Source organism: Aphis gossypii, chromosome 1, assembly GCF_020184175.1.
Source record: "Aphis gossypii isolate Hap1 chromosome 1, ASM2018417v2, whole genome shotgun sequence".
Lineage (NCBI taxonomy): Eukaryota > Metazoa > Arthropoda > Insecta > Hemiptera > Aphididae > Aphis > Aphis gossypii.
The window spans coordinates 68,580,684-68,596,337 of NC_065530.1; the positions used below are offsets into that span (position 1 = coordinate 68,580,684).

The following is a 15,654-nucleotide window of genomic DNA, read 5'->3' on the forward strand; positions in this document are numbered from 1 at the left end:
TCTCGATCATTATCATTGAGCTATAAATTAGTATACAATGTTAAATAACTCAAAAATTATAAGTTTGTATTTTAATTTTAATACGTTGGAATTTTTAGAAAAATGATCAGCTGAAAAATTTTCAGTTGAAGGGAAGGGGTTATTTCAAAAATAGAGTTTTGTATCTCCACTGGACACTACTTAAGTTGTAGAAAAAAATTTAGCAACTAAAAATATAGTCTAAAGTATTTTAAAAACTCCAATATTCAGATTTTATATCTTATTTTAATAATTTCATTATTGTTACAAAATAAGGCGGGGGTGAGCATGCTTCATGATCACTTTGTATACCTAATTTATATTGAGAACGTCATTTTTAATTATTTTTAGTAAGTTTATTTGCTTTTAATATTTTTATTTCCCAATATTTACTGGTAAAATCAATATAACCTAAAAACTTGACATAGTTTTCAACTTATAGTTGTTTTTACTTTCAGTAGTGTATCTAATTTTTGTTTTACATAATTATTTTTTTATAATGACAAAAGTTATAAATTTATATAGGTAAATAAGTGTTAGATATTATGCAAATAAAGTAAGGAATATTGTACATTTGTATATATATTATATACAAGTATATAATATAAGGTTGTGCAGGGAAAATATTAAAGAAGTTTTTGTGGCCGCAGGTACAAGTAGTTTGATGTATTATTCATCTTAGCTCCGTTGTGCGTCATGGGATTCAATAATTTAAAAATATGTTATGTTGAACATTTTCAAATTACTGCAAGATTTGTATGATATCATCATGGTATTAATAAAAACATATTTTATTTTTTAAGACATTTTTCTTTGATTATTATATAATACCTACATGGTTAGGATGGCGATGGTTTCTAAAATTATTGAAAATCGCTGCTCAAATCTTTTTCATGGCACATATTTTCACACTATATTTTGTGTTATAAGCATAAATTGTACTGAAAGCCTAAAGCTGACTTATTTCATAATTTGGAGTTTTCTAATTATTTTAATAAAAATTGTCAAAGGTAGAATATTGTAAAGAATCGCTAATAAGCAATCGTTAAAAAAATCATTTTTGAGATACGATTATCTAAAACGATACTATTATAGATAAATTGTGTTTGTGTAACTTAGGACATATTTTGTTTCCCCAACAAAGTTTCTAAAAGGACATTGCAGTATTTTTGTAATTATTGGTCACTATAGTAGTAACTTTTAAAAATCTATACTTAGCATTTATTTTATGGACCACCTATATGTTACAAATTTATTACCATGTCTAAACCAATAATATTTATATTTTTAGAGTCTTGGAACATAAAATTTTAACACCTTGAACGAGCGAAGTATTAGAGTATTTATGTGTATAGTGTACACTAAAGGTGAATTAAATGAGTAATGTTAGATCAATAGTGTTTGAAATAACGCAATGTATGACTGCACATAGAAATAAATGAAAACTGTGACGAATCTAAAAAAATATCTAGTCGAACAAATATAATGTTAATTATATTTTATTAGTTGAAATAAGCTTAAAATTAAATACTATAAATCAACAGTAAAATATTTTATTGTTGAAACCAGAAACACTCATATTATTTTCAAACGTTTTTTTGTATATGAATAAATTATTTAAAGATATTTTTTAGGTCATCAATTTATTATTGACTGAATATCTCCAAATATAATTGCTATTACTAAAGATTTTTATGACTGCAATACGTTTGTTCTTTGTACAATTTTCTACACCGTACAAGACTAGACGTAATTAATAACGATCAAAAGGTTGACTGTAATACAATTCATATAAATAGTCTCGTTTGATGAATGACATAAAGACTCTTCATCTACTGACACTGCAGCATTCCGTTCTAACCCTGTGCGCGAGTGTCATTGCAGCGTAATTAGATACCTAGGGTATATGCAGGTATTGGGATTTGAAATAGCTAAAATTTGTCGAGTGTTACAAATTTACAATGGTAGCGTAAGAAGTAGTATAGGTTCAATAAAAACCTACTCAGGCAGGTACATATTAAATAATTGATAATATTAATTATATTATAATAAGTAATATTTTTCTTTCTATGAAGTGATAGCTAGACGAGGTACCTACATGATTGCCAAAAATATATTGAGAAATAGCCGTATATATTATTTCAAATTGCACTCTTTATTATAAGTCCTAACCATATATTTTATTTTCCGTTCAAATTTGATCCATAAGTTAATTATTTGTATAATGAAAAATTTATATAACAACGCGAAGTCAGGTTCACAGCTACGGTCGTCTGTCGTGTCTTGTTTCTTATATGTGCAGGTATTCCGATTGGCCATTTTAATCGTAATATCATTCACAGATCATGGTCTACCCCGCGAGTCGGGCCGAGCTCAATTTTTTTTTTATTTTGGACACGACACGTCATCGCAGACGACGAAGTTGTGCACCCGGCTTGATTTAACACTTGATCTGATCGCGTAACGTATCATTATTGTTACCACATACCGCGACGATCGCGGTACGTCACGTGTTGTGATACATAATATAATAACAATAACCGCGGTAAGCGTGCTGGTACGTACCTGTGGCGTGGAACCGTTGGTGGGCGGCGACAGACTGTTCCGCGACGCAGTGTGGACGGCGGTGGACCGATGCGAGACCGAGTGCTCGATCCGCCGTCGGGTCTTGTTCAACTTGTGAAATATCCTCTGGTAGTGGTAGACGAACAGCGACAGCGGTAGGATGCAGGACAAGGATACCACGGACACGGTAAACACGATGGACATTTTGAATGTGTCGTTCTTGGGGAACACCAGCGTGCACACGTTCACCGCCGTGCCGCCCATCACGGCCTGTTCGTGGAACCAGAACGGCACCGGCATGAACACCGCCAGCGCGATCAGCCACGTGAGCACGGTGAGCACGGTGGCACGGCGAGGCGTCAGTTGCGATCGGTACGGCGGCACGACGATGCACCGATGCCGGTCCATGCTGATCAGCGTCAGCGTCCACAGCAGCACGAAACCGCAAACAAACTGCGAAAACGACGAAAAATTCAGATTAAAATATTATTATCATCTCAAAACAATCGCGTCATGGCGTTTTAATAATAATATATAGGTATTTAAGTATTATTCGACTACGATTAGTATTGTTATTTATTATTATCATTATTATTATTTTTAGAAATCCGCCACCGTCCACCGGAGCGGGCGTTGAAGTAGTTATGTTTATAGTAGGTATCTTATTTAACAAACCGAATATTAGTATAACGGCGACTAGTCGTAGAGTGACGAATCAAGGAGTAGCAAAATTAATGATACGTATCATATAGTACAGAGGTATGATGGCTACGCTTCCAGATTCACTTTCGTCATCACTCAACTATAGGACCTCGTCACAGTTTCTGTCGACTGTCCTCTGTCACGGTTAAATTTATCACCACATCCAATCCACTCGACGAGATATATAACTCTACCTGATGTACTACTTCGTATTTGAAATGGTCTTTATAGTACATAATATCTTTAATAATCTGTTACTTTTAAGATTTATGTAACGGTAAACTAATCAATATTATCCGATGGCCTTTGATGTCGTAGGCTTAATTATTAATGAAAAAAAATGTATCATAATATATGTATACGTTTCAAGTTCAACGATTAGTGCTTTTGAATTATATCAAAATAATCAACATCGTTATTTATTGTAATTTCATCCAAAATTGATCTTCAATTAATGTCTATAAAAATTATTGTGTTAATTTATTTTTCGGTTTCAGTATGGTCTAGGTACTTATGAAAAATATTGTATTAAGTATTCAGATATTTTTTGAAAAATTGTTTCAACTACAAAATAATTTGAAAATTATTCTATTTATAGAAAACCATAATATAAATACTTTCTAAAAATTATTTTCATATTCACTTGACAATATTTTAGTTTTTTAGATTTGCTTAAGCTAATAACATTGTGTTGAATGAAACTGTTAAACATTAATTGATAACACAGAAATTAATTGAGATCTGTGTTATAGGAATAGCTTAAAGAACAGTTTGTAATATAAGATGATTAAAAAAATATATGTACCTACCTACCTACTTTTTCAACTAGGTAAGTAGTACTTTTTTAGAAGGTCTTCCTCCAAAATTCAACCTTGGATTCGCCACTAACAGCAAACAATGTTTGTGTCACTACGACCGGTCTAAAATTGTTGGTTGCAAGCTAAACCAGGTACCGACATTAAATTTCATTGACTAAGTCAAATTATGGTTATGTTTACAGATATGTTCGAGGTCACGGTCTCTAATTAAATAGTACATTTAAATTAAAATATTTGTCGCGTCTTATGATGACGTTAGGCCCTTATGTTCTATGTAATATCTGTAAATTGGTGAACGTGCGTATAGGGATCGGCAATTTGTGGCCAAATCATTATATTATTTTTATGTAACATAAAATTTATTATAAATTTAAATTTAAATCACAACATGCCTCAATAATTATACACATACCTATTATATAATTAATAAGAATTAATATTATAATATTATGCAATGTAAGTTCCATTTGGAAATTATAATTAAGTTTTGCATGGTATTTTGAATTATTTCTGTACTGTGTAATAGTCAGTAGAGGTATATTATAAGATAATTTACATTGAACTACACTATTTTTCATAAGTTATACTTTTCTTTTATTGACTTTTATCAATAAATTACGATAGTATTTGAAGAGTAAGCTGTACATTTTATGATATTAGTGTAGTATTTCAAAAATAGTTTTTAAATTTTTCTGTAGTGCTTGAGTATACTCGTATATTATCAATTAGTGTTCGTCCGATAGCCATATATTGTAAATTTATAATTTATAATCTTTCGCTATTAATCTAATGTGTAATAATAAGACACATATTCTTAACCACATTATAATTAAAGACTAAATATTGAAATGTATATTATAGTATATTATTATCTATTATATTATACAATACGATGTTCTTGATTTTTAGTTTTAATTTCGTATACATTTCACTAAATAAAATTTTTTTTTGTTTTAGATAGAGAACGGTTATTTTTAGTGTTACCTATTGATATTTCCCTTTATAGCCATAATCCTTTAGCATTTTATTTTACATTTAAAATTTATGTAGGTACCTAATATACATAATACATATATATTTTATATAATTTTTAATAAAATATATTTATATATATTAAATATATTAAAATATGTTATACGAATCATACTGTATAGCATCATTTGAGCTAGAAACTTAAAATATAATAGTAACTCATCGAATGGTTTAGGATATTGGCCAACGGTCAAATAATAAATTATTATTCCTTATATATTTTAAATGTCGATTCTAGTATAAAATTACGGAAAGGTATATTAATTATTATTGATTCGATATCTCGATATTAATGATGTTAAAATAATTATTATAGGCCATAGTTGTTACAACTGTTGTATTATTTACCAAAGTTAACATGAAATATGTAATATGTAGAGTGGAAGGAGTTTTAATTACGTCATATTAATTACCTAATTATAACATTATCCAGATTACTTATCGTCTTTTCGCCGATTTTATTTGGCCTTGAGGATCTGTAATTGGGTAAAAATATCTTTAAGTTATTGGGCCATGATGTGATTAGGAATGTTTATTTATACTTGACAATGAATAATTGCTTTAGGATAGAAAATGGATTTAATATTTTTCCTTTAAAACGGTTGGATCTGAGACTTGCGAGAACATCCTTTCACAACAATACAATATTGTACTGAAATTGAGAGCTGTTCTTATGTTTTGTAAAATAATTAATATTTATCATAAAAGAAGTTGACAAGATAACAACTACAACCACAGAATCAAAACGTATTTAATTTTGTGATGTGTACGTTTATTTACAAAGTTGTTTGATGTCCTAATTTAGCGATTTTAGATAAAAAAAAAAAAAAGAAAAGAAAGAAAAAAGAACGATAGCATTTTAATAAAATAGCTTGATAACAATAATTGAGTATTAAAAAACACAGTTAAAATAAGTAAATTGTCGTGTTTTTTTTGGTAATTGTTAAGCTCGGAGAGGTAGGTGATATATTATATGAGTACTATTAAGATCATTAGTCATTACATTATAATTTATAAGTAAAAACAAACAAGACAACGACGATATCAACAATTGGAACGCGGGATAAGAGAGAGAGAGAGAAAGAGAGAGAAGGAGTTACAAGTAAATTACTTTTATAATAAAATAAACTAAAAAAACATATTGGACCTATGACTTAAGGTATGTTTCCTCCTTCCCCTTATTTTAATCCTATTATTATGAACTTAAAGCAATAAAACGACACTACTCATCAATTATTAGTATAATCAATACATTAATATTCGTATACCATAATATGATATTCAAACTTATCTCAAGCGTTGAGTATGTGACATAAGTGTATTGTACACGCAAAGGATAAAGCTGTTAAATGTATTTATATATTTTATAATATACACGATGTGCTAAGAGTGTCAATCAATAGGTAATGGGGATGAGAATAATAAACTTTTAAATTTATTTTAAACTTATACAATCTCTCGTGTTTTTTATTTGGTTACCATCAAGTTAAATAACATCAAATAATTACTGATAATAAACAAATTGTCGAAGGAGGTTTAACCACAATGACTTTCCTCCGAACAGTTAACGTCAATAATGATTATACTTATAAATAATATTTTTAATTATGTGAGAAAAAATTCGTGGTTATTGCTAAGGATCAATTCCTAAAATCTCCTCCATTTTCGACGTACAATAAATGTGAAATACACTGTATAATATATATTATAATTTTATTATACATTTATGTTTAGCGAATACATTATATTAGCTAAGATAATTGATTGGTTTCGTTCAGTAATTATTACTTAAAACACAATGTATTAGAATTATGAGCATCGGAGCATTATAATATAAAATATAATACCATATGCATCATGGAATACTTTGATGCACTTAAATCTAAGCTGGGATTGAGAAATTACTATAATTTGTCACATTATTATAAATTTCAACGAATTCCTTAAAGATGGTTTGGTAATAATTACAGAGGTAATTGTATTTGAAAATTGTTACTATGTTTCTTTTATATATATTTTATATGTTATAATACTATGTTATTTAGTTAAAAAACCAATTTCAAGTACATGAGTGTTATTCATATCATATTATTGTTGACTAATAATTAATATTTTATTGATTAAGTACTTATAATATAATATAATAGTGTATAACTATAAAAATTCTTATATTTTTTTATTAGATAATTCGAGTTGCATAAAAAAATAATACATACTCATGAAGAGTACTTCAAATACCTAACAATAAAAAATATGAATATAAAAATAAGTTACTATAAAAGTGTAAACATTTAATTTAATTTTTCACTTTTCATCATCATAAGAAATTTGTAAATTGAATAAAAGCACAACAATTTATACTTAAAAATAAAATATATTTTTGAGTCAAAACATACATTTCATGTATTTATTAAATAAGACATTATATTATTTATTTGATACAATACGAAAAATAATATTTTAAAATCCAAATAGCTTAAATCAATGAAAATACCTATTAATTGTATTATGACTAATTAGTATATTAAAATGTATTGAATATAATACCTGACCTAAGTTCTTAGTAATATAGTTATTGTAAGATTATATTATTTATTAACTATAAAATATTATTTACTTCGTTTACTAACAGTAAAGTTTAGTCGCACATTTTTCTATAAGTCTTTGAAGTTCAAACTTTAAAAAAAACAACATGTCAAATATTATTATATTAATAGTTTTTACTTTTTTATAAAAGAAGCAATTTTTAAAATATTCGGATTGATCATAAGCTTTTTAATATGTATAGGTATTTACAAGTAGTATATACCACAAATCTATTTTTATTTTTCTAAGGTTCGCAATGTTAACTAATAAATATTAATAGGTGTATGATATGGTATTATAATAATTATTTATAATGTGTAATTTTTTTTTGTTATAAATTAGTTCAGTTTACCATTTAATATAATTTTTAGAAATAGCGACTGGCATTCCATTATTGCTCATCTATTATATTATAGTGATCTATTCAATGACAAGATGCACATGAAATTTATTTTATATCAGAGCGACTACCAGAGCTTGTAGATTTAAATTGTTTTATGGTAGAAGTATTTAAATTATTTGATATACGTAAGTGGTTATAGATTTAAAGGTTACCAAATGGTTATACGTGAGCTATTTGACTTATAATTGTATCAAATATTGATTTATCGTGCAAATTATATTAAATCATCAAAAATTAAAATGGATAAATTAAAGGGCTAATAGGTACTACATGATGAGGTTCATCTATTTAACCATACGTTGAAACCGTTTATCATAAACAAACATTCAATATTATCTAAAAACAACATAAGTTATTATTATTTTTTTAAATGTATACTATTAATATTAACAGTAATTTTTAACGATGATAATTAATAGAATTTTTACGGTAGGTAGATAAATTATTTTTATTGGCCTCGGAACTTGGAAGCAAGGATAATGTATATTACTTAACTAACAAATTAATAATATCGGTTGGTGAGTTGTAAAATTACATTAACGATACAGGTACACAGAATAATAATTATGTAATAATTAGCCTAGACATAATTTACAAGTAAGATTAATTAATTAATTTCGAACTTTCATTGAGAATAAGTTGATTTTCAATCAGAAAATTTTAAATATATAATAATAATATCACGTTAGATCAAATTGTATTATTTTTTCTTAAGTAAATAGACAATAATTATTACAATCAACAAGTTTAAATGTATAGTAATATTATATTATATTGAATTTATGTCGTTTTATATAAATTCCATAAAACTAAATATAGCTATAAAAGTAATCCAAAATGTATGTAGATTGTTTGACCTCGTACATAAAATATGTACAATGTACATTAAAAATGAATGCAAGTAATATACATTTTATGATATAATTGATCAATTTGATTGATTTATATTAACTACACGAATAGTGTTATTTACATTTGATATTAATATAATATTTTATTAAACGCTTAAACTTTATAGTTTATAAATCATTAATAATTACCTAAATATGTAACTGTAATATTAATAATTGTAAATAAGTTTGAATTCGAGTATTAATAAATTCATAACGTCGAAAACTCGAAACTGATGTATAATAATAATAAATATACGTATTATATGCGTGAATTGTCTTACTCGAGTATAGTTGTAAACTTTTAAACACAACCAAACCTTAATGTTTGCAATCGCAATAATAGGAGTGTTAGTAGCACACGGTAACAATATAATACCTATAATAATAATTTAGGAATCGTGTATTAGTAGATTACAAAGTGTATATTTAAACATAATAAACTCGTAAACATAATACCTAATTGATAAATATTTTTTCTTTCAGAAAAAATCATTTTATTGTTACGTTATTATTTTCAACTCAATAATAAAATAATGAAAGTAAAAATTAGCTTTATTTTAAAATGCGTATTACAAGTAGTATAAATAACAACTAGGTAACAGTTTCGTGTGTAGGTACATGCACGGCGTACTGTAAGAGGATATTATTCCATACATACCTATAAGTCATACTAGATATTATATACTAGAAACAAATGAGCGTATACGACTATTATACGAGTAAGGATATGATATTAAAGATAAAGCTCTAAAAGTTTCAAAATTCAAATTAATCTGTATCTTTTATCATAAATATTAATAACAACACAACAAGATAACAAATATACAGCGTGCAGTGTGCAGGTATAACAATACGTCAATACCACAGCTGTAGCGGATGCGTCACGCAATCAGTCCGAATACGATATCATCGCTCAAAAACTATTCCTCATTAGTTTCAAGTTTCGCGATCGTTTTTAATATGATATCAAACACGATCATAGAATTAAAATAAAAGGATCCTATATTGTTCTGTATTGCGAGCCATGTTTATTATTATATATATATATATATTGTAAGAACACAATCCGTTCGTCTTCTCCGTTCAATTTATAATATTACATTGATTTATAGTACATAATAATAATATACACAAAGTGGCGCGTCCCACGCGCAATTGAAACTCAAATCACGACACAAACAACTTTTCACCCATGGTCAACCGCGCTTTGATTCGATCCAATTCGGATTATAGATAAAATATATATTTTATATTTATATATTGTATAGTTTTAAGTATACGTTATACTTAACTATCCGCTAATGCAGGTGCGGTCATGTCATCACGAGACGTTTTAATTTTTTAAAACAAATATAGTTGTTTTTTTTAAGGTTATATTTTATTTATATAATATAAGGATACCTACTTATATGATTATGTAGGTGGAAATACGACCACTGATACTACTGTATCTTGGACGAGTTGTCATGAGTTTGAAGTAACTTTATTTATTTATTGTGCATTTTTTGGTCACGAATAATTTATTTGATTAAAATTCAGAAAATAAAGAAAGAAATAATAATACATATTATGAAGGGTAGATTACTCGTTTTATGAAACTCTTCAGAGTATAAAATAAATCATTCTGTAATATATGGTTATTGGTTGTGATGAAAAAATTTGAATATTATGTTAGGTAGGTACACGTAGAACAGCACAAAATAGCTCCACTTAAACTTGGAAATTTATTTAAACTATATGTAAAGTACGAAAAGCTTCAACAAAATGAATATACACTATAAACTCATATAATATAAAAATGGTAACTATGAGATCTAGATAAATGTTTAATAATATACAAAATTAATCCGGCTAAGTTTGACAATAATCAAACTGGATAATGTTCCTTGGGTTTTTTTTTTTACTGTGAATCATAATGTGATATTCATTAATATACAATTTTCGAAGATATATTTTTCGATTTAATGACTCGTTAATGTGACTTAAAAACATCGTGTTTATCATTTTATTTGGTCGTATAGTTTTCTTTTTTGTATGCGACATTGTGCGTTAGTGATGGTAATTATACGTATTTTATTTTATTATTAGAAATGCCTCGTGGACTTGTAGTGTCGGTAAATTATTTTTATGATAACAAATGATGTCATAATTTTTCCTTTTCTTTTTTAACACAGAAATTACGACAAATGCGCCGACAGCCGGGCCGTTGTTTTTACCCTATATACGATTTTTATTTTAAAACGTTTTACGGTCCGAATATCTCGTGTATACGATGTGGGAAATAATTACTGGAGGTCAATTACTGTACGCTCGCCGTGTCAATTAGTCTAGAGAGACTTTATAATAGATTTTAATTCGGCTGCACTAACCCTATATTGTATATATATATAAATAAATGATATGCACATTTTAAGTATACCAGACGATATCAAGGAATATTACATACGCACACACACTGTACACACTAAGCTAATAGTGCAGAATACCAATCTTCTACTACGATTATATATTATATTAATAGTAAAATTAATAGTCTATGATGTAATATTTTTTCAACCCCTACTAAACAATATGTGAACTCGCAGGCGTAAATCATTCCAGAGATAATAATACATGATTGTGTTAACAAGGACCGTGACGATAACATCAACGTTGTGTTTAATCGAGACGTTTGTATAATGCTTAGTAAGCATTGCTTACAATGCACATGTTCCGGAGTCTTAATGTTCCGAGCGAGTTAGGATTTATCGTAAACCTATACAAAATAGTCAAACATGGAATAATTATAGTTAACAATTTGATTATTACGACGTTGTTTTTAAGAATTATTTACAACAAATGTACCGCAGTAATGGCGTAATGTATAAATGGTTAAGTCGTACGTTTCTGTAGTTTCTTATAATATAATGAAATTGCTTCTGTTATCCAATGGAACTGTCAGAGTAAGTACTAAGCAAATGCTTACACTAGGCATTCCAAAATAATTGTAGGTATGTAAATGTTTTCAAACTGATAAATACTCTTTCCAAGCTAATTACGGTTTATAACTCAACACAAAAAAGACAGAGTTTTTAAAGTAAAATATTATAATATAATAAACGTGGTAATTTTTTAAGCATATTCACCTCATTTTTGTATTTAAATTATAAATTTATTAAAACTTTAAGTTTTGGAAGCGTACCTAGTTGAATACAATATTTTTGAATACTTAGATTTTTCACAACACTTACTGAGTATCTTGTAACGATACAAAAGTCGGGTTTTCAAATGTAAATCTTGATGTTGCAAAGCAAATTGTAAATTAAAAAATTATTTAATAGAATATTATCAGTGTTATTTTTAGTATTTATAATCTATTTAAAGTAGAATAGCTTAGGGGCTTTTCGTTCAAATATCCAAATACGTCATTATTTTCAGATAAATCATCCGATTCACAACTTGTAATAAAATATGTAAGTTCTAATTTAAAAAATCAAAGTTGGTATCACTACAGGATACTCTTGAAATGCCCATATAACATTGATTGGGCTTTCCGGTAGAATTTTTTTTCATATATAGGTAGAAAAACCGATTAAGAATCTTAAATTAAAATTTTTTAATCTGAGTATTTTGAAAACAAAAATACAAACTAGATCCAATTCGGTACCTAAACCACTCTCCATTTTCGAAAATCCAAGAATTTTATCAACGACTTATCGTGTACTCGTCTACAAAAAACAAAACACGTCCAAATTCGCTCAAAATCTAAAATGGGTTGAGCACGCTTAAATAATCGTCCTGTATATTATAAGTTATAACAAATCACTATTAATCATCTGTTATGTTTTAGAACGGACACGCACTGTTTATTACTATATTAATTTATATGACGTAAAAAATACACAAATATATAATATGTATAATGCATATCGTATATATTATATACTATAATATACACATAAAAGTACGACCGACGAAAAATAAAAAGTATAGAATAAATAATTTCCAGCACTGATGACGACATAGTTTTGTCACCGTATATCACAATAACATGTGTCTGTCAGTATTTGTACGTCATATGTATATTTTTCTACGCGTAAACAAAAATATCATTGTAGCTGATTAAAAACAAAAAAATAAATAAATAAATAAAATCATCGGACACGACTATCGGACCATACACGTGATACTGCATTACAAGAGATTCTATACGCCAGTATTGGCCCTGAATAGTATTTATGTGTGTTTGTAAATAATGTCGTCCGTAAGTTGAATATGTTTCAAATTCAAATTTAAAATCTTATGGTTATTGCTTATAAAAAGATAACGTTACATATATGTATATTATATATCACTCGATTTATTAATTTTTCCATTTTAATACAATTTTATGTAAGTAACAATAAATATAATAGAAATATTGAGATGAACATACTCCAACTGAAGTCTCAAGTGGAGAAAGTTTTGGAGTGCAGGATTTACTGAAAAATGTGTGAAATTAAAATCCTTACCTTTAGAAGTTTAATAGAGTAAAGATTGCTTAGTTTCATTTTATGTATAATAATTATTTTAAATAATAAAAAAATAATATTAAAAGAACTCACGGGCACACACAAAAGTATATCTAATCGAATATTTTGTATACCTACTACTTTTAATACCTTTATAATATGTTAAATGTTAGGTATAAATTAATAAAAGCAATTTTATTTTTGACGTGAATTAATAATAAAACAAATAATTCCCTTTCTAGTTAACTTTTGAAGTTGCGTTTGAAATGTAATATCTACAGACTATAATGTTGTTCATGTTTTTAAAAAAAAATTATAATTAATTATAATTAAACAAGTATGGATATTGGATATGTATAGTATAATAAATGTAAGTTTATTTTTAATTCCACAATAATAATTTCAACATTTATTATTAGAAAATAATGAACTCAAAATATCAACTATGTTTAAATTTTAATTTTCTAATATGTATAATATTATTAGTTGAGATTATTTGAATTAAATAAAATACATTTTTTATTATTATATTATGTTTATTTAACTACAGAGAAAAAATTGAATCTCTCTTTGACTACCTACCGGAAGTACGTGGGTTGATGCATGCACTAAAAGACTGTTCAATCATTCTGTTCGTTTTCTTTGTACCTACTTTGCTAATACATTTTTGATTTATTGAACATTAATCAAATAAAAATAAAAATCGGTTGTTTACGTCGTACCTATTTTACTAAGTGCAAAATTTGCGAGAATAAACAAAATCCTACGAGAAACTTACACAAAATGGTCATACGAGCATATATATTTAGGTAGATACAACTTGAAGTATATAGTCTTTATTGCTTATGTATTAAAATTGATTTCATATTATAAACACGAATTATTACATTCATAGTACAATTCATAGAGATTTATAAAAGTAAAATATTTATTTATTTGTAAAAATATGCGTATTATTTAAAATTTCCCAAGCTAAATAATCACAGAATTTTTGTCGTTGTAGATTGAATCCATAGTCTAGCTGAAGGCCTACTTAATATTTGTTTACTTGCGTTCATTTAATATTGTTTAGACGTGACTTAACATGATTCGTGAGATATTTGATTGTTTAAAATTGTTACGAGTTCACCTAATTCAATTTCAAATAATATTATTATTGTGTAAATGAATTATTGACAATATGCCAGTTGCACATATATTTTAATGTCACATTTATAACAACTACTGAATAATATACGTATAATAATATGGCACACTCAATATTTTTTTCTGTTGTCTATACCTACCATAGAGTATTTTATTATTTTCATATAAAAATACGTCAAACATGATTTCATTAAATTATGTTCAAGGTCTAAAAAACCATACTGTCACAAATAAATCTGATGTTCCCACATTAAATCTGACCATCTAATTTGTTTTAAATTCAGGTATACATAATAAATGACACAGTAAGTATCGGTGATATTGAATTGAGTTCCACAAATACTTTTGTGTAATCAAAATTGAATCCAATCAATATTTGTTTTGTTATTCGAGTTGAGTCCCTTCAGCCTATTAGCATTATCCAGGAGGCACCACGTGGAGATTGACGGAGTAGTCTCCCAAACAATGTATGCGCTTATTGTTTACACTTTTAATTTTTTATTATTTTTTTAAATAGTTAAAATAATTATAATTATTATTATGCGTGATATAATAATGTAAAAATTTAATTAATATTGATTTCAAAAAATCAAATCTACAAATTATTTTTTATTTGCATATTTATTTACTCCTATAAAAATTTTTCTTTTTCCAATGCGTTTTTACACGGTTTTATAACTTTTTTCGTAATTTTATAAAAGTACCTGGCTGTATTCCCAGAAGAGCGTCAACAATTTAATTTTGCATAACCTTGTTGTCACCGGCTATATAGATAATTACGACGTCTAATCTATACGGACTCGATTCAAAGATATTAAAATAATAAACTGGACTCATTTCAAATACATAAAAGTAATATGAACTCAATTCAATGGATTCAGTATTATCCATACACTATGTATACATGTCTATTAAAAATTTTGGGTTCCTAATGAAACGGTTTTATGGAAAAGACTGGGGTCCGGAAGGACGACCTCTGCGTTAGATAAACATGCAACATA

The 15,654-nt window shown here is 27.1% G+C and overlaps 1 protein-coding gene across 1 annotated transcript in view; it reads right to left on the bottom strand.

The window, feature by feature from the left end:
* LOC114126265 (kappa-type opioid receptor-like) overlaps window positions 1-15,654 on the bottom strand; it is a 43,680-nt gene that overhangs the window by 11,811 nt on the left and 16,215 nt on the right. The window contains 1 exon segment of the mRNA XM_050210077.1: window positions 2,584-3,036. Within this exon segment, the coding sequence (XP_050066034.1) occupies window positions 2,584-3,036 (453 nt within the window).